We start from the raw sequence: 24178 nt of genomic DNA, 5'->3' as shown, positions 1-24178 counted from the left end.
AGAATTATATAAATAAAAGAAATAATGGAGTAGCATATTTATATGCACTGTAGCAAATAAACAGGGCTGAAATATATTTTTGTACCCTAAGGAATTATTCATTTATTAATGTGAAAATGGCTGCAGATTTTCTATTAATTTTGAGGAGTGAGGACCTCTCAGGTAGGAATCTCCCTTTCAGGGGCATTAGCCCATCTGGTTGTGCATCCTGCAGGGAACACGTACCTCTGTAAATCTGGCCGAGAATTTCCGGCCAGCCGGGGGGGCGTCTGAGTCAGGTTACCACTGTTAGACTCGTGTGAGATCTTCAGAGATAATAATACAGCCATATCCAAACATAGCTACGGTGTCATCAATCCTGAAGGGCAGCATTCCAGAATCAAGTGTTTGATAAACTGTGGGTGAAGATAAGACGTGCAACAGGCATGTCGTGAGGGGGAAAAACACCCAACAACCCACTGGGGTTTTTTCCCTTCTTACTTTTTAGTGATTTTTATTTTCTATCTAGTTCTCGTATGCATTATGTGCAAATAGTGACCTGTCAAAAGATGCTGGGTGTTTTATGGGCTTTATTGCAGTAGGTAGAAGAGAATCCTCCAGTTTTGGAGAAGTCTCTTACTGTTTGTCACATAAGCACATGGACAGATACTGTTGTTAATGTCATGGCACAGTATTTAACACAGCGTTGTATTGCAGTGGCACATCAATACAGACAGATGCTGAAAAGTGCTTCCCCCAATATTCGTAATGATAGTGTGAAGGTAGAGAATCTCCTTGATACACAACAAACCCACTTTTTGAGTATAACAGCTGGGTAGCTGAAAGCTTTTTTGGTACATTAAAATGCAGCTTTTCATGAAGTAGTTGGAAAACGCGGCTTTGCATTTGCAGTCAGCTTCATGTCCGTTACATGCCAGACTCTTGAGGAGTATCATTAATGTCAGCAGAGGAAGAGCATGTTTGAATAATTTTGATTAATGTAGCCTTGAAATGACCTTCTGAATGAATGGTTTCTCAACATGAATTTTTACAGTAAATAATGCAAACGTAATTCCAGAATAGGAAAATATTGTTACAATAGTAGAACCAAAGAACGAAACAAATTTTTATTAAGATTTGGAAAGGTTTTCCGTTCATCTGTGTACACTGTATTCATCGGTAGTGTTGACAAGAGGTTTTACTTGTTCCAGCTGCTTCTCGGTCCAGGATGTTAAGCAGGAAATGATGAACATAAAGCTGAAGGTGAGATCAGCAGAAAAGGCGTCCTGCCTGTAAGCTCTGCTGCGAACAGTTTGTATGAAACCCTCAGTTAATTGCAGAAACTCATGAAAATGAATATATGAAGATATTCTTCTACTTTTTCCTGTGCCGTTACTGCTCCCTGTTGGAGCTTTCAGTCTTTATGTGGTAAAATGTCCAAATGTGTACATTGCAAAGTCCAGCTTGCTTGGTATACTGCTGAGCTGTTGTTGTTCTGTTGGAGTGTAGACTTCTTTTAAAAAAAATATTTTTTTAAAGAAGTTATTCCCTACAGTTTTTAAAACAACTTCTTTTAACTTGCTCAAAGTGACTTTTTAAAAAAACTTTTCTGATCTTTTTTTTTGCATTCAACCCATTTCTGACAGTGTGCTTAGTTTCAGAGCTACGGTGTTCAGACCGAAGTAGGGGAAGCTGTGTGCCTGTGCATGCAGAAGTTGAAATGAGGGATTATAACTTCAGCAAACAGCTGCTTTGGCCTGTAATAGGTATCCTCAGGGAAAACTAATTCAACAGGTATTACAGATGTTTTCACATTTATCTTTGCCCTTTCACGGGCCAGGCTTTCAGGTGGCCAGCCGTGGTAACCTAGGTAATCCACATCATCTCTCTAGATGTAGGTGGGTAGCATCTCACCTCTGCTATAAGGAATTAGTTGCCTGTGTCAATAGCTTGCAGTGCTGGTCTCTTAATGACCAACAAATTTGCATCTATTTTTTCTTATCTCTTCAGTTCTGTCAGTGGTGTGCCTCTCTTTCTCTCTCGTTTTTTTAAAAATCTTCCATTTATCACTTTGGCAGTATATACTATTTGTGGGCAGCAACATCATTGCCCTGCAGTAATTTCAGTTGTGGTTAAAATGTTGATAGTAAAATGGATTATCTATAAAATATGCATCTTGGAGGTGGCCTTACTGAAGGTTTTTCTATCAGTTCTGAAAAAAGACTTGGACATTTTTTCCCTCACAGAATTGATGTGAGAGGAGGGGAAAAAAAATCCCTCGGTCTTAATAGCAGGTTGCGCCAGGAGTCATGAGTACCAAAATACATTATCATATTGAGTTATTTGGGCACAGGAAACCTACATAAGGCATATTTAATACTTCTTTTTTTTTTTTTTTTTAGCGAATGCTTCTGATACACACTGTAGTGGAATAAGTATCATTATCACGAACATTTTGCAAGGGCTAGTTCTTAACTCTTTGGCTTCCAAAGCGTGGGTCAGCGTACAGGACATCACCGTGATCAGCTTTTGCAAACACAGATGGAACGTGCTAATTGGCGAAATTTGCAGTGCTGGGTATAGTGTAATAATAGTATGGTTTTAAAATAGCAAACAAATGTTTTGACAATAAACTGGTGTTAACTTTCCAGATGATCTGAGTGATACACACCGTTAGACTCTGTTCCTGCTGCCTTCCCAATAGATGTTCTTGCCCTATAAACCCAGTCCTGAAAATCCGTATTTGTGTTAGATTTGAGGATTGCTCCTTCTGGTTCCATTTTGTAAATTAGTAGTTCATAAATGTTTCCGTTAAGAATGATTTTGATATTTGATAATGGAAACAGCTGGGGCATCGTGCTTGGGAAGAGCAGCTACTTCTGCAGACAGCTTTATGAGCAAAATCCTTCCTGTTCTTCCAGCACTGCCCCACCTGCCATCGTTTTGTCAACCATCTGCACATAATCTTTGAAACACAGTTTGAGGACCATCTCTTATTTCATAGCTTGATCAAATTATAATTATTTGTCAAGAAGATTTGTTTATTGTCCTCTGTAGATGTACAGTGAAAATTTTAAAGAATCACTTTTCTGTGGGTCCTGTAGCCTCAGTTTTGTTATCTTAGCTTGAGGTTATCAAAATGGGAATTAGTACTGTAGTCTGTCTTTCTCTGCCTGGAAAAGTTGATATATATTGTGGTTATTTAGATGAAGAAATGCTAGAAAAGTCCTTGAATAAAATGCTGTGCTGATCGTGTGCTGCTGAGACTCTCCAAGCACAATTTGCACTTGGGCTTAATTCCAAAACTGTTAATGTGAGCTACATAAGCCAGTAAAGTGATGTAATGTAAAACAGACTTAACCCTATATATATAGTTACCCTCCTCCAAAAGAAATATTTATGTTAAATCATTTGAGCCTTATTTACTAGACTTGCTGGCTAATTATTAAAATGAGGGCAAGCTCAAAGGTCCAAGGCTATATCTAAACTCTAGTATTTTTCTATCTAGTGCAAGAAGGAAATGCTGCTCATCTGTCCAAATGCTTGGGCTCGCATTAGCCGATCAATGTGGAGCACGTAGGAAGATGGAGGCAGTGCAGTCTGCTGTGATTAAATCACTTAAACTGAGTGTTTTTTATGAGGCAGGGAGGGCAGGAGACCAGCATGGCTGAGTAAGGACCTCCTGGTCAAACTTCAGCACAAGAAGGAAATCACAGAATCCAAGACTGGTGGAGGGTTGGAAGGGCCCTCTGGAGCTCACCCCGTCCCACCCCCTGCTGGAGCAGGCACCCCCAGAGCGGGGGCACAGGGCCGCGTCCAGGCGGGGGATGAATGTCTCCAGGGAAGGGACCCCACAGCCCCTCTGGGCAGCCTGTGCCCCTGCTCTGGCACCCGCACAGCAAAGGGGATTTTTAGGCAGAAGCTCCTGTGTTCCAACTTGTCCCCATTATCCCTTTTCCCTGTCGTTGGGCACCGCTGAAGAGTCCCGTCCCATCCCCCTGACACCCACCCTTCAGATATTTATAAGCACTGATGAGATCCCCCTCAGCCTTCTCTTCTCCAGGCTGAACAAGCCCAGGTCTCTCAGCCTTTCCTCCCAAGGGAGATGCTCCAGCCCCTGATCCCCTTGGCAGCTCTGCGCTGGCCTTGCTCCAGCGGTTCCCTCTCCTTGAACTGGGGGGCCCAGAACTGGCCGCAGCCCTGCAGGTGTGGCCTCACTGGGGCAGAGCAGAGGGGCAGGATAACCCCCCTCGCCCTGCTGGCCTCGCTCCTTTCCATGCACCCCAGGACACCGCTGGCCCCCTTGGCCCCAAGGGCCCGGTGCTGGCTCAGGGTCACCTCGCTGCCCCCCAGCACCCCCAGGGCCTCTCAGCAGAGCCGCTCTCCAGCAGGTCCCCCCCAGCCTGTGCTGCTGCGGGGGGTTGTTCCTCCCCAGGGGCAGGACCCTGCACTTGTTCTTGTTGAAATCCATGAGGTTCCCCTGGGCCCAGCTCTCCAGCCTGGCCAGGGCTCGCTGGGTGGCAGCACGGCCTGCTGGTGTATCAGCTGCTCCTCCCAGCTTGGTGTCACCAGCGAACTGGCTGAGGGGATGCTCTGTCCCTTCGTCCATGTCATTGATGAATATGTTGAACAGGACTGGACCCAGCACAGACCCCTGGGGAACACCGCGAGTTACAGGCCTCCAACCAGACCCTGTGCTCTTGATCACGACCCTCTGAGCTTTGCCGTTCAGCCAGTTCTCAACCCACCTCTCTGCTCATCCAACCCACACTTCCTGAGCCTACCTATGAGGGCGTTATGGGAGACAGTGTCAGAAGCCTTGCTGCAGTCGAGGTAAACAACACCCACTGCGCTCCCTTCGTCTACCCAGGCAGTCACACCATCATAGAAAGCTATCAGGTTGGTCAAGCGAGATCTCCCCTTGGTGAATCCATGCTGACTACTTTTGATAACCTTTTCCTCTACATGCCTGGAGATGTCCTCGAGAATGAACCTCCATCACCTTTCTGGGATGGAGGTGAGACTGACAGGCCTATGTTTTCCCAGGTCCTCCTTCTTGCCCTTTTTGAAGACTGGGGTGACATTGGCTACCCTCCAGCCCTTGGGCACCTCTCCTGCCCTCCATGATATTTCGAAGATGATGGAAAGTGGCTTAGCACCCTTGCCAGATTTAGTTCCAAGTGGGCCTTGGCCTTCCTCATCACATCTCTCCATACCCTGACAATGTTCCTATGTTCCTCCCAAGTGGCCAGTCCCTTTTTTGCACATTCTGTAAATGGCCTTCTTCCACTTGAGTTGTTCTAGAAGCTCTTTGCTCATGGGTGTGGGTCTCCTGGCTCCTTTGCTAGGCTTCTTCCTCATAGGGGTACACTGATCGTGAGCTTGTAGGAAGTGGTACTTGAATATTGACCAGCTCTCTTGGACCCCCACCCGCCCCCCACCTTCTAGAGCCCTAGCACATGGGATTCCTCCAAGCAGATCTTCGAAGAGGCCAAAGTTAGCTCTGCTGAACTCCAGGGTTTTAATCCTATTTGTCACCCTGCTTCTTCCACGCAGGGTCTTGAACTGCTGGATATGATATCCATCATATCATGGTCACTGCAGCCAAGGCTGCCTCCAGCCCTCACATCCTCAGCCAGATCTTTCCCGTTTGTTAGTATAAGTTCCAGCAGCACACTGTGATCGCATGCAGATCTCTAGTTCCTCCTGTTTATTCCCCACGCTGTGGGCATCGGTGTACAGGCATTTCAGAGGTACTTGGGCACACGAGTTTCCCTGGAGGGGTGCACGAGACCCACTGCAGCCATGCACACCCTTGAGGTGGTTGGTCTTCTGATTGTCATCTCCTGAAGCAGCTAAGGCACCTTTGTCACTGCTCTGGTTGGCCTGGCTGATTCCCCCATTGGATGTGATGCCACTTTGGCCCCCACCCCCCAGGTCCTTCAGTTTTAGCCTGCCTCACCAAGTTGGCCAGCCTGCTGCCAAAGATTCCCTTGTCCCTTCTAGACAGGTGGATTCCGTCCCTCCCTAACATCTATTATTGCCTGGGAAAGTCCCGTTGTCATAAAAGCCAAAACCCTCGTGATGGCACCAGCCATGTAGCCAAGAGTTGATTTTCATTATTTGTCTATTACTGGCTGCCCACTATTCTCCAACTGGTAAGATGGAGGGGGTGGTGACTTGTGCACTGGTATTTTTGACTTGCTCCCCGAGGGGCTTTCTGGTCTTCCTTGGTTCTGCCCAGACTCTGGCTTATAGCATCATTTGTGCCCCCATGGAAGAGTAACAGCAGATAGTAATCTGTGCTCCTGACAAGTTGCGGCACCCTCTCAGCGATGTCTCGGACCTTAGCTCCTGGAAGGGGGCAAACCTCTCGTGACTCCCTGTCAGGTCGGCAGACAGGTGCCTTGGTGCCTTTTACCAGAGTCACCCACTACGAGCCCTCGTCTTTCCTTTTTACGGTATCCGCTCTGTGCTGCTGGTACAGCTGCACCTTGCAGACCTTGCAAGGCACCCTCCGTCTTCCTTGAAATCTCGCGGCAGTCAGGTGAAGTCCCCGGTGACTGGAGAACAGGGAGTGGTGCTCTGGGGAGACCTTACTGCAGCCTTGCAGTACTTTAAGGGGGCTTATAAGAAAGGGGCAATGGTTTTAAACTGAAAAAGGATAGATTTAGCTCGGATGTACGGAAGGCATTTGTTACGATGAGGGTGGTGACACACTGGCATGGTTTGCCCAGAGACGTGTGGCTGCCCCGTCATTGGAAGTGTTCAAAGTGAGGTGGGACAGGACTCCGTCCTTTATTTTGGAGGTTTTGTGAACATGCAGAGTATTGGATGCGTTAGTTGGTCATCAGAGTTTTTGTAAAACCTCAAGGATTTCTTTTGAAGTGAAAGTGAATATTGTAAATGTGTTCACTTAAAAAACCACCAAACTTCATCTTCTGCAAGTATAATTGCCTTATACTTCTCAGTGACACATCTTGTTGTTCAAAGTTTTGAATTTGAACAGAAAAGCGATTTGCATGCTGGCTTAAGCTAAAAAAAAAAAAAGTGATGGAGCAACTACTCTGTGGCAATTGGAAATTGAAAATTTTAAACTACTTTTTTCTTTTTCTTTCCTTCCATCTGTTTGGAAAGTTATTTTCATGCAATTACATCATTTAAACTTTACATAAGGAATTATTGCAAATGATTCCTATGTGATTCTGCTTTTTGTTGCCAGTATTGCATTCTCTTCCACCGCCGCTCCACGCGTCTGCTCTGTGATGTCTATATTGCCATCTATTGATGACAGTGGAAATGTATCTACAGGCGTTGGGTAACCAGTGGTGGTACTGAGTTATATTATTATTTCATTAATAATACAGGCTCTCATTAATTGTGAAAAAATATTTAGTTTACATGAATTCACAAGAAAGAGTAAATGCTGTAAAATGAGAATCAGCCAACAGAGGAAAGAATAGTCATCCTTATCTTCCCCCCAAATGTATATGCTCCACCTGACATACTTGCTCTCTGCCAGGATTAAAATCCATAATACCAAAATTAAAAAAAGATATTAAATCCCTTTCGTTTTAGCCACTCAGTCTGCGTCGTTTTTTTCTGTGTCACACGGTTAATATTGATGGGTTTTATATTGCCTGTAGTTCATCGGGGGTGGGCAGGGATGTAAGCAAAGACACAGAACAAATGCCGCAGTATGTTAATTTTGTTTTCAGAACTTGTGATTGTAATTCCTGTAGTGTGGGGTTGCTTTATGCCAGTGGTATGTATTTGTACCATCCTGTAACTGTAGATTTCAGTGTAATGTGTTTTTTTCCAGTGTTCGGAAAGGGAGATCTTACAATTTCTGGTTTGAATTATCGGTCGTGGAATTTCTTTTGTTGTATTAGCTACCTAAGATAAGACCATTAAACTGAAGACACTGAACTCTTTGTCTGATGGATGTTTTCTTTATAGGCTACAGAAAGTGAGATGGGAGACGTTGATTTAACAGGTCTTCCAGAAGCACCTGTAGACTCTGAAGATGAAGAAGAAGAGGAGGATGAAGATATTGACAGAACTTCAGATCCGCTTCTAGGGCGAGACGTTGTACGAGAGTGCCTTGAGAAAGAGCCTGCAGATAAAACTGATGATGATATTGGTGAGGAGGGGGGGGGAAGAATCTTTACGTGAAACTATATCGTATGATATCTGTAAGAGAAGCGTATCTGACAACTGTTCAGTGAGTTAATGTTAAATGTATATTCTCATAATTATGAAATTATTTCTTCCAGAGATCACTTCGCTCTAGTGATACTGTTAATGAACGATTTCTCCTCCTCTAACTGAGAGTATTTGTTCTGAGAAACTAAGTATTTTAAAAAGCAATCTGAGATGCTTAAGATGTTAAGTATTACAGTCACTGTAAGTGCTGATAGGAGGGAGGGATAGGTAGCAAGGTAACTTTGACCGCCTGAAACTGTTCAATTAGTTACTAAGTGTCAAAGAGAATATAATACTACTGCAGTACAGATTTATGTAATTGTAAACTGGAAAACATTTAAGATTAAAACAACTTGCTGCAGTGTTTAACTAGAAACTGGCATTAGTTTAACAGTAAAATTTGTGTTATGCTATATACTTCAGATTGTTTCTCTAAACACTGGAAAGGCATTTCATGATCCTATCAAGCTTATAATTACTGTACTGTAAGGGTATTTTTAATTTTTTCTAACCGTTTGAAGCTGAAGTGATTTTACACTCCAGCCAGCCTGCTGCTATAAGAGTCAATCAGAGCACGATCAAGGCTGTAGAGCCGAGTTCCGGTGGTTGATGACAAAATGCACACTGGGCTCATTTAGCCACAGGCACTAATGGGGATTGTAACACCACTGAGCCATTTTTCCATGAATTTAACTGAGATTTAATATATCTGTGGAGGGTAAGGTATCTAAGGAACCCCTGGGCCTTGCAGTCTTCATATAAATGTTTCCTTTGTCTAACAGAGCAATTATTGGAATTTATGCATCAACTCCCTGCCTTTGCAAACATGACTATGTCTGTGAGAAGAGAACTTTGCTCAGTGATGATATTTGAAGTAGTAGAGCAAGCAGGAGCCATCATACTTGAAGACGGCCAAGAAGTAAGTGACCGCTCACAACACGATTCGCGTGCTATCGGCAGCAGGTTAGCAAGGGCATCTGGGGGCAAAGGGCTGGGAAATCTGTTTCCCATCTCTGCACCTCGCTCGCACCTGAAAGTCAGAGAATTCTTCTCTTACTGTGGCCAGTGCCCAGAATCCCCAAACCTTAGCTCATCCCTTCGGGACATTCTGTTGTGTGTGACTATCTCATTCGAGACTTCAGCGTGGCCCAGTACTGACATAAACCAGCATTCGATATGTTGTTACCAGGTAAGTGCTAACGTCTGGAGGAGTTTATTTCGAAGATTATTTGTGGCAGAGAAGAATGCATCATTTCGATGGGTAAAATAACTCTCTTCTTATAATGTAGGTTTTTTAACTACTGACATGGAGAGGTATCCTTGCTCAACAACACAGGTGGTATAACATAAATGTCCAAGCTAGGAGCAGTTCCAGACCTATTCAGTGGGAGGAGGCAGATGTTCAAAGCGTTCAGTGATTAGGCTCCCGACAGAGGTGCTCTGAAGCACTATTTTGAAACCTCCCTCTGTCCTTGGATCAACACATCTGGAATGGCCGTAGCAGGTCATCCCTCCAAGAGGACCGGGTGGACTCTTGTCCCTGGCAGTGACCAAATGGGCACCCCGGGGAAGAACGTTGATCCTCACTGAACGGTATAACTATACTGTAGCAATTAGCCCACTGATGAAAAAAACAATCTATTCATCGACATTCCTCCCTACTGAATTAGTTCTGAAATGAAAGAAGAATGCTGAAAAGCGTTCTTGTTCAGTCATCTTTATTGCTTGCCTTACAGCGCGCATTTTTAGCGAATTAAATGTTGCAAAGCTGTGGTGACAACAAACTGGAGACTCCAAAGAATAAGCCTTTCTGAGATAAGAGCACTGGAACAGCTTGTAGCAGTTGTTGAATTAGCTTCACTTTTTAAGTTTGTTTTTCACTTCCTCTAGCTCGATTCTTGGTATGTTATTTTAAACGGCACAGTGGAAATCAGCTATCCTGATGGGAAGAGTGAGAGTCTCTGTATGGGAAATAGCTTTGGGATTACTCCCTCGCTGGACAAGCAGTACATGCACGGAGTGGTCAGAACCAAAGTAGATGATTGCCAGGTAAGATTACAATTCCATACAACTACCTTGTACAAGCATCTAATAAAAACCAGACTACTTTCATCCTAAGGCATGATCCTTACTGCAGGAGCAGAAAAAAGGAGGTTGGTATTTTATTGGTCAAGTTGAGTTAATTGTACACTTTTTAGTAGCTGGGATTTATTTCACGCTGCCGGTGTGTGAGAAACAGGAACTTCAGCTTTGTGCTGAAACCTAAGCTTAGTCCGCCCCAGTCACGCTGTGTTCGTGATTGACACGTGGTAAGAACAGATAAAAAGGAAATGTCCATTTCCACTTCTTACGGGCTTTGTCCTCTATCTGTTTCACCCATTCAAAGAGCCTTTTGGAGATATAAGAAGGTAACAGGTTCTATGTGTCTCCTAACTTTCTCTCTCGTGGGGTTGGTCTCAAATGCTGCGCTGTTGTGATCGTGTCGAAGCAGCCCGGAGATGCGGGTGCATTCATGTGTTAGATGTTTGTTAACAGTCCTGTGTTGTTTGGGGGCAGTTTGTGTGTATAGCCCAGCAAGACTACTGGAGGATTCTGAACCACGTGGAAAAAAACACTCATAAAGTGGAGGAAGAAGGAGAAATTGTTATGGTAAAGGAGCACAGGGAGCTGGATCGCAGTGGAACCAGAAAAGGACACATAGTTATCAAGGTGAATTTCTTTCTATGCTTTCTATTAATCTAGTAAACCATTATTTATTAGTAGATTAATAAAACTTGGATTTGATTCTAGAACACATACTCAGTTTTGTCTGTCTCAGATTGAAAAAATTGATGGGAAGGAATTTATATTATTCTACAAATTTATTTCCATCTCCCTTTTAATAAAGTTAGACCTCTTCAGCACATATATTGAGTTTTGTATCGGGAGCACCCTCTGTGCCCCTTTATGTACTCATCTGTTCTCTGTAATCTGGAAGAGGAACTTACACTGTTTATTAAAAATAAAATGCAGGGAAGTTACTGATTGTTATAGCCAGGTATGTCCTATGCAAAAACATTTGGGCTGAGAGAAGCATGAAGATTTGATTTAAACACATTAGTGTGTTTTCTCCTGAGTTTGCCGTAACTGAAACTTGAAAAGGGATGTACTGTTCACATCGTTTTATGTTAAAGTACTCTCTAGAGAGAGGTAGTGATGAGAGATACCAGTTATTTTTGCCTTTAATTTTTAAGGCAACACCTGAGCGACTCATCATGCACTTAATAGAAGAACATTCTATTGTGGATCCAACCTACATCGAAGATTTCCTTTTAACGTACAGAACATTTCTAACAAGCCCCCTGGAAGTTGGAAATAAACTCTTGGAATGGTTCACAGTGGACAGCCTCAGGGATAAGGTTGGTTTGAGTCTGAGAGATTAGTGTTTCTGGTGAAAACGTCTCCAAATTGATTCCGTCTTGTCTTGCTGATAAAATAGCTAGAACGTAATCCTAATTTATATGGACTATTTTGAAGCAAATTATTTTTCACTAGTATCAAGAATGGATTCTCCAGTGTGTTGTGTGTGTGTAGTGCCCTGTCCTAAATTATATATGGCACTGCTTCTCTTCTGCAGAATGATAAATACTGCTTCCTATTTAATTTAAAGATATAAATGCCAGTCTCTGAAATCCTTTTTCACCAGAAACGCAGGGAAATTGTGTTCCTGATCTCTTGGACATACAATCTTTCTTTTCCCAGCAGCTTTCTGCTTGTCCTCCCTAGTTTTCTACCGTAGAGCTTTTCAGTGTATCGAGCACATTTTGTTTGAGCAGCTTATTACAAGCTCTGTACTTAAACTCTGCTCAAGACAGGTGCAGTTGATAAAAATGCTTCCATAAATAGAACGAGGTTCAACTCCCATGTGTGCGTGCGTGCAGTTAGGTAAAAGTGTTCATAGTCTGGAACCTGCATCCATGTCCAATTTGTTGAAAATTATGGCAGTAAAATTCTTAGCCAGCAGTTTTATGTGTTCTAGCTTTGAGCTGAAGGAAACCCAACAGGCTATCAAATTGCTGTGGTTTTTTTGGTGTAGGAAATTGTCTGGGGCCCTTTGCTGTGGTTACTGCTTCTCTTCTCGCCTTTTTCCATGCTGTTCTTTTTGGCAACTACTGGTTTTTAAGGAAAGGAAAGTAAAAGAAAATTGTCTCAGCAAATAAAAGAGGAAATTGTTTATTTTTAGAAGAGAAACTGCTATAGATTGCTTTATCCATCCATGTTATTAAAAAAACTAGTTGTCAGACTGACTTTAGCACGTATGGTAGTAACTCTGCAGCACGTAGAAACGCAACCTGAAGATTTGACTGAAAGTTCTTAAAAGAAAGCTTTTTATTAGCACAATGTACTTCCTAGAACTTTCTTTAAGGAGATCATTAGGATGCTTTAAAAAGGTAAGTTTTTAAACAGCATAAGGAAGAGTTACCTGAAGATGGATTTGTGCACCAGCAAGTACCGGGTGACATAGCCAGTTAGGTACAAAAACGTTTGGTTTTTTTATTGTTCATTTGTTTCCACAAATGAAAGGAAAAGAGAAGATAATTTAATGTGCAAGTGTCTTCTGCTTGGTAACAGATGCAGTAACCTGCCATACGTTATTTTGCCACGTCCTTGTATTCTTCTTTGCATATAGATTAAAGCCTGTAGGAGAAGAATCATAAGTACCTTTGCAGATACATTTTTTTTTAATTTTTTTTTTCCACAGGTTACCAGAGTGGTCCTGCTGTGGGTGAACAATCATTTTAATGACTTTGAAGGAGATCCTGCTATGACTCGATTTCTGGAAGAATTTGAAAAGAACTTGGAAGATACGGTAGGAGCAAAAAAGAATGACTGTCATACTTTCTAATGTTTCTAATGTTTTAATTTTCCAGCATGTTACCAGTGACTAATCCTTCGCAGTCTGTAAGTCTAACAGTCAATAGATGGCTTTTAATATAGGCATATTTGTTCTTAAATATATATTTTGATATAAAGCCCATACAAAATAGTACATACGGCACTCATTTATGTGTTTTGGCATTACTGCAAAAGAGGACAAGGTTTATTTAGTAAGATTTAGATACGTGGCCTCGTAAGTCCTTTTTCTGGCACGTGGGGTTTTTTTTTCACAACTGTTTTTCCATTTCCAGTAAAAGAAACGTTGCGCTCCATTTTGTGTCTTCTCTGTTACAGAAGATGAAAGGACATCTGAGATTGCTGAATATTGCCTGTGCTGCCAAAGCAAAATGGAGACAAATCACCCTGCAAAAACCTTCTAGAGATTCGCCGCTGTTTTTCAGCCTCCTTGGAGGAAGTGACAAGGGGTTTGGTATTTTTGTAGAGACTGTGGAAATGGGCAGTAAAGCAGCAGAAGCCGGACTCAAGCGTGGTGATCAGGTAAAAAAGATAAAGTTCATTTAAAATATCCATCTCTTACTTTATTAAAGAAAATTCTGGTTCAGCCAACTGTAGTGATTCCAACAAAAAGAATATGCTGTTTACTAAAAGCAAACAACTGGCTGGTATTCTATTGTGAATGCCACGGTTCAGCTTCAGTTTCCATGTGTTAAATGGGTTTCTATTAAATAGTTTTCAAAATATTTAAATATTTCAAAAACAGGATGAGAAAAGAAACCAAATTGTGGTTATTTTAGGAAACTTTCTGATCAGACATATGGTTAAGTTGAAGCTATCAGATTGTTTTGTTGGATTGACTCCCACCTAGTGCAAATTATCCCTCTTCCCTGAGGCTGGTGGAGCAATGACAGTTCACGCCAAGTGAAGATCTGGCCTTCGATGTAATATCAGTGCTACAGTTCCTGATTCACTATTTTTGATTTGGGTGCGGTTCCTAGTTGCGAGAATGACATCTTATCACAGAAAATAAATTTGGGCAAAGCATTTATCAGGGAGAAAGGTCCTGGCTTGTTTACAGGCTATAACTTCACTGATGTGATGAAAATGGTTATTTTACAAGGAATGTTTTAATTCTACGGCTGCTGTAAAGATGATATAACTTCTGGAAAGTTCTTACTGTGCTTATATCATCACCTTTGTATTTGTAACTGTTGTAAACAGTTGTTTTCCTAATAGTTCAGTTTTTATTTCTTCTTAAAGATAATGGAAGTAAATGGACAGAATTTTGAGAACATTACCTTTGTAAAAGCTCTGGAAATCTTGAAGAACAACACTCATCTCTCCATTACTGTAAAAACAAACATTTTTGGTGAGTAGACTTCATATACGATGTATTTTTGTGGATGTGACTCCAGTTTCTAGAAGTGCAATAAGATTCCACTCCCCACCCAACTTGCTCTAGGAGTGAAAAGCTGTGCAGAAGTCCGCTGCTTGTGCCTCCGTTTGCTCAGATAAGTTCCTGTGTGCCAAGGGCTGCACACTGAGTGGCTCAAAGCCAGCATAGCCAGCTCTTTACTCCCTGAGAAATCCTCGAATGACTGTTTAAGCGGCTTTAGTGTCCCTTCATGCGATATGGCTGAACCAGAGCCAAGGGATCTGGGCCAAAATATTTTTGCCAAGAAACAGCGAAAACGTAAAACTGGGCTTTTGTGAAACTTCTTATAATGGCTGTAAGAATGATAGGATAAATTGCCTTTATATCTAAGATTGAAAAGGGGATATAAAAAGCAGTATGGCATATAAATGTTGGCTTTTAATTGTCAATGTGAATATAAACACATAAATACCCTTTTAAAATCTCAGTCAAGCCATCTGTTCTTTTTCCATAATCCTGTTCAGGCAACAGAATAACTGTAGCTACAGAAAGGACGAAACTGTGCACAACATATCTCCTTCCTCTGTAGCTGTGTTTGAGACCCGATGGTTTCCTTTTCTTACTTTTTCTCCAGTTAGCTGCCTTTGTTCGCTGCTGGTTTTCTTTTCAACTATTATTTTCTGTTTATCACTGTGCAGGTAAAAAATGTCAAGATCCTAGCAGTTGCTCATTGGCATAATAGGAAAACTATGATATAATTGCCACCATGGAAACATGGTGGGGTGACTCGCACAACTGGAGTGCTGCAAAGGATGGCTGTGAACTCTTCAGAAGGGGTAGGCAAGGCAGGAGAGGCAGTGGGGTAGCCCTGTATGTTAGGGAGTGCTTTGATTGTCTGGAGCTTGATGATGGTGACGATAGGGTTGAGTGTTGATGGGTAAGGATCTGGGAGAAGGCCAACAAGGCACATACCATAGTGGGAGGCTGCTATAGACTACCCAACCAGGATGAAGAGGCAGTTGAAATATTCTGTAAGCAGCTGGGGGAAGCCTCACAATTGCTAGCCCTTGTTCTCATGAGGGACTTCAACTTACCAGATGTCTGCTGGAAATACAGTCCAGCAGAGAGGAAAGTGTCTTGGAGGTTCCTGGAGAGTGTGGAAGAGACCTTCCTGACACAGCTGGTGAGGGAGCCAGCTAGGGGAGGCGCCCACTGGACCTGTTGTTTGCAAACAGAGAAGGACTTGTGGGTGGTGTGACGGTTGGAGGCCGTCTTGTGCATAGTGATCACGAAATAAGAGTTTTTGATTCCTGGAGAAGTAAGGAGGGGGGTCAGCCGAACTGCTCCCTTGGCCTTCTGGAGGTCAGACTTCAGCCTGTTCAGGAAACTGGCTGACAGTGCCTTGGGAGGCAGTCCTGAATGGCAAAGGAGTCCAGGAAGGCTGGACATTCTTCAAGAATGAAATCTGAAAGGCGCAGGAGCGGGCTGTCCCCATGTGCCGAAAGGTGAGCCAGCGGGCAAGACAACTGGGCTGGCTGAACAGAGCTTTGGCTGGAACTGAGGAAGAAAAGGGGAGTTTATGGCCTTTGGAAGAAGGAACAGGCGACTCGGGAGGACTAAAAAAATGTCATGAGATTATGCAGGGAGAAAATTTAAAGGGCCAAAGGCCAACTAGATTTAGCCCAAATCTGGCTACTGCCGTAAAAGACAATAAAAAATGTTTCTATAAATACATCAGCAACAAAAGGAAGGCTAAGGATAATCTCCATCCTTTATTGGATGTGGAGGGAAACATAGTGACAGAGGATGAGTAAAAGGCTGAGGTACTTTATGCCTTCTTAGCCTCAGTCTTTACTAGCATGACCAGTTGTCTCGGGGTACCCAGCCCCCTGAGCTGGATGGCAGGGATGGGGAGCAGAATGAAGCCCCCATAATCCAAGATGAAATGGTAAGCGACCTGCGATACCACCTAGACGCACACAAGTCTCTGGGGCCGGATGGGATCCACCCAAGGGTACTGAGGGAGCTGGCAGAGGTGCTCACCAAGCCACTTTCAATCCTTTGTCAGCCTTCCTGGCTGGAAAGACAGTCCAGGGAACTACAAGGATGTCAGCCTGACCTCAGTGCTGGGGAAGGTTGTGGAGCAGATCATCTTGGGTGCCATCACGTGGCACGTACAGGACAACCAGGGGATCAGGCCCAGCCAGCATAGGTTTATGAAAGACAGGCCCTTCTGCACTAACCTGATGTCCTTCTATGACAAGGTGACCTGCTTAGTGGATGAGGGGAAGGCTGTGGACGTTGTCTACCTAGACGTTAGCAAAGCCTTTGACACCATTTTGCACAGCATCCTCCTGGAGAAGTGGCTGCTCAGGGCTTGGATGGGTGTACTCTTTGCTGGGTAAAAAACTGGCTGGATGGCCAGCCCAAAGAGTTCCGGTGAAGGGAGTTAAATCCAGCTGGTGGCTGGTCACAAGTTCCCCAGGGCTCAGTTTTGGGGAGAGTTCTGTTTGATGTCTTTATCAGTGATCAGGATGAGGGGATCGAGCGCACCTTCAGTAAGTTCACAGATGACACCAAGTTGGGTGGGGCCGTTGATCTGCTTGAGGGTAGGAAGGCTTTACAGAGGGATCTGGACAGGTGGGATGGATGGGCTGAGGCCAACTGTATGAGGTTCAGCAAGGCTAGGGCAGGGATGGTGCCCCGGCACTGGTGAGGCCCCATCTCAAATCCTGGGTTCAGTTTTGGGCCCTTCAGGACAAGAAGGGCCTGGAGGGGCTGGAGCGTGTCCAGAGAAGGGCAGCGGTGCTGGGGCAGGGTCTGGAGCACAAGTGTGCTGGGGGGCGGCTGAGGGAGCTGGGGGAGTTTGGCCTGGAGAAGAGGAGGCTGAGGGGAGACCTTATCACTCTCTACTCAACTACCTGAAAGGAGGTTGTAGCGAGGTGGGTGATGGTCTCTCCTCTCTCCTGTCACTAGTGACTTGGGAGAAAATGGCCTCAAGTTGCACCAGGGGAGGTTTAGATTGGGTATTAGGAACAATTTGTTCACTGAAAGGGTTGTCCAGCTGCCCAAGGAAGTGGTGGAGTCACCATCCCTGGAGGTGTTGAAAAGACATGTAGATGTGGCGCTTGGGGACACGGTTTAGTGGTGGGCTTGGCAGCGCTGGGTTAGTGGTTGGACTTGGTGATCTTAAAGGTTGTTTCTAACCTAAACCATTCTATGGTTCTGTAATTCCAACAAAGCATAAAATAGCCATGGTAACGGTGGTCCAGACTAACATGAAATGACATAAAATAAAGCATAACTGAGACTGAGGCAGTGATAGATTGATCATTTGTATTATAAATGTAAGCAGTGTACATTTACGAGTGGATTCTTAACCTCTTCTCTTCCCGCTAGCTAATATAATTTCAGGGTGATGTCCCTTATACATTTTAATGAATTCATGTCTTGAAGCATTTTTTCCACAGTGGTACTTATTATCCTGTCTTTTTAATTGAGTGCTAAGTGCCTGGTGCTGACAATGAGCGATTCTTGTATTCGAATCTATACTGTGAAGACTTGTAGCCTTACATTTTGTTACCTAATAGAAAGAGGCAATTCGGTTGGAACTTTTTATAAAGTCCTGGTTGTCTTGCTCGTAGGGACAGCCTAAAAAATTTGCTCTGTACGGTTCTGCATTCTCCCACTATCACTGTGTTTTTGACAGAAAATACTGATTTTCTGACTTGAGTGATTTTAAAAGATTTTAAAAGATCTTTTGAAAAAATATTTTTAATTGATAAACCAATTTGAACCATTTCTTTTCACCTTTTTTATGTGGGAAGAAACACACAAAACATAAATGCTATCTTTTCCATGGAATTATATCTTCGGAAATGTCAGTTTTGGTAATAGACTGGCTGAGTTTGATGAATGCAATAGGAAATTTGATGCAGCTTCTATTCAGTAGTCTTACTAAAAGCAAACAAAGGCAGTTTTGGAAAAGATCAGGCTGTCTTGCAGTTATTCTTGAGGAAGCATCTGCACTCCATTACCTACAAGATGCAGACAAAAAAGTCCATAAATACCTAGAGCTGATTGCCATGAACGCAATGTTTCCTTATTACCTATCTGGTGACAGTAGACTAGGTCTATTAAATTTGCTGTGATATGTGCTAATTTCGAAAGTAGTTCGGAGAACTCTGCTCTGCAGAGTGTGCCATTGTTTTTATTGAACATTCAGGGGTTACTCTTTGTCAAGGTAATGAAAAGCAAAACCGAAATGGGAAAAGACACACATCCTTAGAATCAAAATTAAAAAGCAAAGTATTGCCTGGTTTGTAACTCTTTGGTTCGCTTTTTCTGCAGGGATGGGGAAAGCAAAAGGTTTGAGGGGAAAGAAGAATTCACTGTGAAGTCTTAAGTGTGCAAAGGTAAATCACAGTGATTGTATCTTCCGTTACAGTGTTTAAGGAGCTGCTCTGCAGGATAGGACAAGAGAAGAATGGAATTCCACATATTCCAAAAATTGCAGAAAAGAAAAACAACCGTTATTCCATCCCAGATATGCCTGGAGATGTGGAACAGATGTTTCCCCGTGAAAAAGGAAACAAGAAAATGAAAGCAAACACTGTATCTGGGGGGAGAAACAGAATCAGGAAAATTTTAGACAAGACCCGATTCAGCATCTTGCCTCCAAAACTCTTCAGGTTTGTCAGACTTTTCTGGTCAAAAAGTAATTGTTCCTTATTGGGTTGTGATATTTTAGTTGCTTCGTATCGTCAGCCATTATGTCCATGTTGCTTATGTTTTTAAAAAAACCCACAGAGATCTGACCCATAAATGCAGAACAGGACCAAAGTGTGTTTTGTCTCCCAGCGAACACTTTCCAGTACGCTTTTCCTCTGTCCTTGTTTGGAAAGCCTGTCTACAACGTGTAATTAAAACATCTGAATGCCATTATTTTTCATAGCTTCGTTCATCCCAAGGTGAATATAAGGAGCTTAATGCACATAACAAACAAAACTGTTTTGCAGTGATGGTAGCGTGAGCCAGTCGCAGGATGACAGCATCGTTGGGACTCGGCAGTGCAGACACAGCCTGGCCATCATGCCTATTCCGGGAACGCTCTCATCCAGCAGCCCTGACCTATTGCAGCCTACAACTAGCATTCTGGATTTCTCTAATCCTTCAGGTAAAACAGCAGCATTAACTTGATGTACAGGATGATTACAAGGCAGCTGGTTCGGGGAGAATTTACCAGCATCAGGCATGCCGAGTGCAGTTACCTGTTTATCCTGTGGCCCCAGCAGGGCCGAACTGGAGATTCGATGAAAACCCAAACTGCCTGAACTCTCTCGCCTGCTTTTTGTAATCTGACACTTAGCTTGTTTTTACAAAGAAATGTATTTTGCCACCTTGGAGAGTCTTTGATTTACTGGAGTTTACCAGAGCTCTGGTGGAAGCAGATTGTCCTTGTCTGCACCTTTTCCCGATACCAGTACTCCTGGTGATTTGATTTGTCCGTCTTTGAATATATATTTCAGGCAGTATTGTGGAATGACTAGGACTGCCATGGTACCAACACAGTGATACTAATGTTTAATGTTTTGCAAACGTTATGTATATTCAACTGTATGTCTGAAAAACTGAAAAATGTTTTGAGATGCGTGGTCTATGCTTTCATTGCTGTTACTGGAGCAGTGCAGTTTATGGGGTGGCTGGAAGAGGCATTTGCTGTTACATGCAGCTGCCTGTAAACGTGTGAAGTCAGAGTCTTGCTTCCCTATTTCAAGTTCTGTGCACAATTACATGTTCTGTGAAGTGTTTATGTACACTTGTGTTTATGTAAACTTGTAGATTTGCCTTTTAAAAGGGGTGCACACAGGTATATCCTATCAAGCGCCTAAATATCCATAGCAAATAAGTTCCCTTTTTGCTGCAAATCTGTTCTTGCTGTCTGCATGGGAGCCACGCACATGTTCTCTAAGAATCTTCATTTAATACCATGCGAGTTACCACATAATATGAAATATTGCTGACTAGTCCTTCTTACCTTTACTTTAAGTGTACCCTAACAAATATGCTGTCATTTTTGAATGGCAGAGAAAACCAAATATTTCTGACAGTCTGCAACATACTCTTGATAAGTTTTGTAAACATCTACATCTTCATTTCGTGTTGACACGGTTTCTTTTTTCTTTTTTTTTTCCTGCCCGCAGCTGTTGGGTTTTACTGTAAGTATCCTGATGTATAGCATCCTCTGGACCTTAATACTGCATGGCTTGCCTGTTAAACTTAACACTTTCATACGTTGCATTGACGTAGCTATTACTGTTAGGGCATTAGAGCGTCCTGTGCCCTGTAATCTTCCCTTAAATAAAACAGATCCGTAGGTTCCCTGTACGGGAACAGTGCTGTACCGAGGCAGGGACCTGCGTTTTATTCCCGTTTCTGCCACCGACACACCGAATGACCTTTGGCAGGTTACTTTGCTTCTCTGTGACCTTGCTTTAAAGAACTGAAGTTGCTTACATCCCTGTTATAGAGACGGAAGCTTTAGATGATAACGTAGTTTGAGATCTAGTTTGTTCTTCCGTATAACTGAAATTATGTGCATGTAAACTCAAAACGTGTTTTGTGATGGCAACACAAGCTGAATAACAATGCCTAAGAAAATATTTTTTATTAATGTTTACCTGCTTAAAAGCAAAGGCCCTGAAGACAGGCGTGTGTTTGTAATAAGTTTCCCCCACCTGTCACAAGTTACAGTAAGGCTTGGTTGCATGGTGATTTTTTTTGTCTATTTTTTCCCACGCAAATTACATTTCAGCTTCTGATTTTCTACCTTGAGTGTGTTCTGATTTTTAGCTACGTTGATAGCAAGGTATAGATGTCTCTTCCATTGATTTATTATGATTTCTATGAGTGCAGGCATTTCCCAAATTATTCAGTGTGTCATTTTCACCACTTCCACTCTGAAATAAGCACATAATGCTTACTTTTCTCTTTTATTGCCCCATTCATGTATGCAAGGAGCTTTTCAAATTCAGCGAGTCCCCAACCAAGACTATTCTATTAATGTTGAAAGTCCTAATAATGAAACCGTTAGTTGAACTAGTCTTCAATCAGATTTTTTTTTTTTACACCTTGTTTCCTCTCATCTTCCAGTTGATTTCCAGCTGATGTTGAGGCTTCCTTTTTTCCAATGGGTGGAAACTTTTGATGCCAGATCATAAATTACTTGCTTACTTTTTGCCTTGAAATTCCTGCTACTTGCCCTCGTAACACCATAAAATCCTGAGGCAAGAAAAAGCAACCCCAAGGTCACCGTCCCATTAAGAGATCTTAATTTCTTCCTTAAGCAGTGGATTTTGACAGAGAAAAAATAACGTGTAGGCGATGGGGTAAGCAGCACGTAAAACTCAGCGCTCAGAGAGCTCAAGAGCCCTTGGTGCACAGCCCGGCAGGACGATCCGCCTGGCAGAAGTGCCGATTCCTCTTGGGCGGAGGGATGCCTGGCCGTTACCTCCCACGGCACTCGCTGCCTTGCCCGGCCATCCGGGGGCTCCCCTTGGGCGGCCGGTCGTGGCCGCGATGTGGCACAGGTCGCTGAGGTTACTAGAGGCTGGTGAAATCACAGTGAGAGAAGTGAAGGGCTGTTTTGGAGGCTGTTGCTGTAATAACGGCCCTTCTTCTCTCACCGGGAATCTCTGATGCAGGAGTTATGGCACATCTGCCTCTGATGTGGTTTTTGAATAGCTGCAGGCTCTGAAGCCTCCCACCTTCTCAGGTTTGCAGAGAACTTGTGAAGTTTTAGTCTTCAGGGTTTAGGAAGGGATAAAACTGTGCTTCCCTGAGATTTAAATCAGTGTGCACTCTGACTCTGGACGTGATTTTTTTTTTCCCAATGAGTTTTATTTTGAAAATCAAGCCTTCTGTAAAAACTAATGGAGCAAATTATTTCCAATCATCAAGCTGTAGATGAAACGTGCATTTCTTCAGATATTTATTTCCTGCTGTAGGCTGCCTGAGATAAAGCTGTTCTCTTAATGCATTTATAATACATAAAATGTGCTATGAATAAATACACTAGCCAAAGAATTAACTGCTGGCAGCAGCTTAGTTCCTTCAGGGTGAGTGTAAAAATTTGCAGCTAGTTATGGGAGCAACCAAATCTCCTTTCCTCTTCACGTCCTCCCTCCCGCAGCCCATCCCCACGTGGTCGATGGCTTCCTGTCCCCCGGAAGGGTACCCTGGCACGCCCGTGGATTCTGGCTCTCACAAAGTTTGTGCAAAAGAGCCAAAGAAGGAATGATGCTGCCAAAGTTTTTGAGACACCCTGAGAAGGACAGCGTACAGCTTAGTAGTACACCGACGTGTCTCGTACTTTGATTGTGGTCATGGGATGATGAAGTCATTGAGTTGTGGAAATGTGGAGAGGAGAGTCCTCTTTTTCTCCTCAAAGTTGAAGCAAACAACTGAATATTTTAATGAATATTTATCAAGTCCAGCATGGCTTTTTTTCTTGCTTAGCTGCTTTTTGTTTTCTGGCTGTCAAATGAGACAGTAAATGACCGCGTGTCTTTTCAAGGGACATTAAACATTAAAGGTGCTATTCTGTTATTTTAGATATTCCGGACCAAGTAATACGAGTTTTCAAAGCAGATCAGCAGAGTTGTTACATTATCATCAGCAAAGACACTACGGCAAAAGAGGTGGTGAGTCACGCCGTCAACGAATTCAACTTGACGGGAGCCCCGGAGACCTACTCCCTCTGCGAGGTGTCTGTCAGCCCCGAGGGAGTCATCAAACAACGGAGACTCCCAGATCAGTTCTCAAAATTGGCCGACAGGATTCAACTCAATGGACGGTAAATGGGCCCTTGCTGCGGTTTCGGTTTGGATTTGTTTGCCTGTTACGATCGAAACATCCAAAAGAAATACTGGGGAGGGATGTTTTAATTAAATAGACACCTAAAATAGGTGTCTCTCGGAAGAACAAGTGAGTAGATGTCAGTAACTTACACTTCCCTCTCCTCTTTTCTTCCTTGTTTCACCTTCCTCGCCTGCACCCAAGAAAACCCCCTCCCCAGATCTACAGCAAGCTTGCTCGATGGCAGCTGAATTTAGCAGATCGGGATAACGTATATAGTGGCTTACACTTAAGAAGTTATATTTGTTCTGACGCTTTCCACATGTGCTTCGGGATTAAAGCATACGATTCGTGTCGCTCGCTGTGATGGCATGTTGCAGTGAACTGATACTAACCTGAGATAAATTCTTCCATTTTTGTGTAAACTGTTATAAATGTTCCTGAAATGTTAAGTGCTTCAGTTTTATCTGATGAGCTGATCCATACCAGAAGAAAGTTTATTAAGTAAAAAATTCTTTAGTCGTCTTTGCTAGGCAACAGAGGGAATTTATGAGGAGTAAACTTTTGTATATCTGAAAGTGATCTGCTTGGGACCATGGAAATGAATTTTCCAGATACATTTTCATTTCCTGAATACTGCGTGTTTCATGTAAATATTAATATGCCACACTAAATTTATGTAAGAAACCCCACTAACCTTGTGTAAGAAATGGAGAAATACATTAACAAGCGATTTTGCAGGACTAATGTGTATTGAAAATGTTATTTCGCTGCTGAATTTACAAATGGAAAAGTAACTGACCTTTTTCTGAAGATGAAAGCTGCAGCATATTACGGCGTGCAGCATAGAAAGTATTAGCAGAGCGGTAGATTAAAACAGCTTTTGAA

General features: G+C 42.9%; 1 protein-coding gene across 7 annotated transcripts in view; it reads left to right on the top strand.

Annotated features, from left to right (window-relative positions):
- RAPGEF6 (Rap guanine nucleotide exchange factor 6) overlaps nt 1–24178 on the top strand; it is a 134944-nt gene that overhangs the window by 82382 nt on the left and 28384 nt on the right. For 3 of the 7 annotated variants that reach the window (XM_075102938.1, XM_075102936.1, XM_075102941.1), the window contains exons 9-20: nt 7939–8122; nt 8967–9103; nt 10075–10233; nt 10741–10893; nt 11418–11582; nt 12926–13033; nt 13396–13599; nt 14320–14428; nt 18882–19125; nt 19453–19610; nt 20638–20652; nt 23048–23288. In XM_075102938.1, the coding sequence (XP_074959039.1) occupies nt 7939–8122; nt 8967–9103; nt 10075–10233; nt 10741–10893; nt 11418–11582; nt 12926–13033; nt 13396–13599; nt 14320–14428; nt 18882–19125; nt 19453–19610; nt 20638–20652; nt 23048–23288 (1877 nt within the window). Of the gene's footprint in view, nt 1–7938; nt 8123–8966; nt 9104–10074; nt 10234–10740; nt 10894–11417; nt 11583–12925; nt 13034–13395; nt 13600–14319; nt 14429–18881; nt 19126–19452; nt 19611–20637; nt 20653–23047; nt 23293–24178 lie in introns of those variants that run through there. The other 4 variants (XM_075102940.1, XM_075102937.1, XM_075102943.1 and 1 more) reach the window with 2 other exon arrangements.

This window comes from Phalacrocorax aristotelis, chromosome 8, assembly GCF_949628215.1.
Source record: "Phalacrocorax aristotelis chromosome 8, bGulAri2.1, whole genome shotgun sequence".
Classification (NCBI taxonomy): Eukaryota; Metazoa; Chordata; class Aves; order Suliformes; family Phalacrocoracidae; genus Phalacrocorax; species Phalacrocorax aristotelis.
This window is presented reverse-complemented; position numbering and strand designations above follow the sequence as displayed.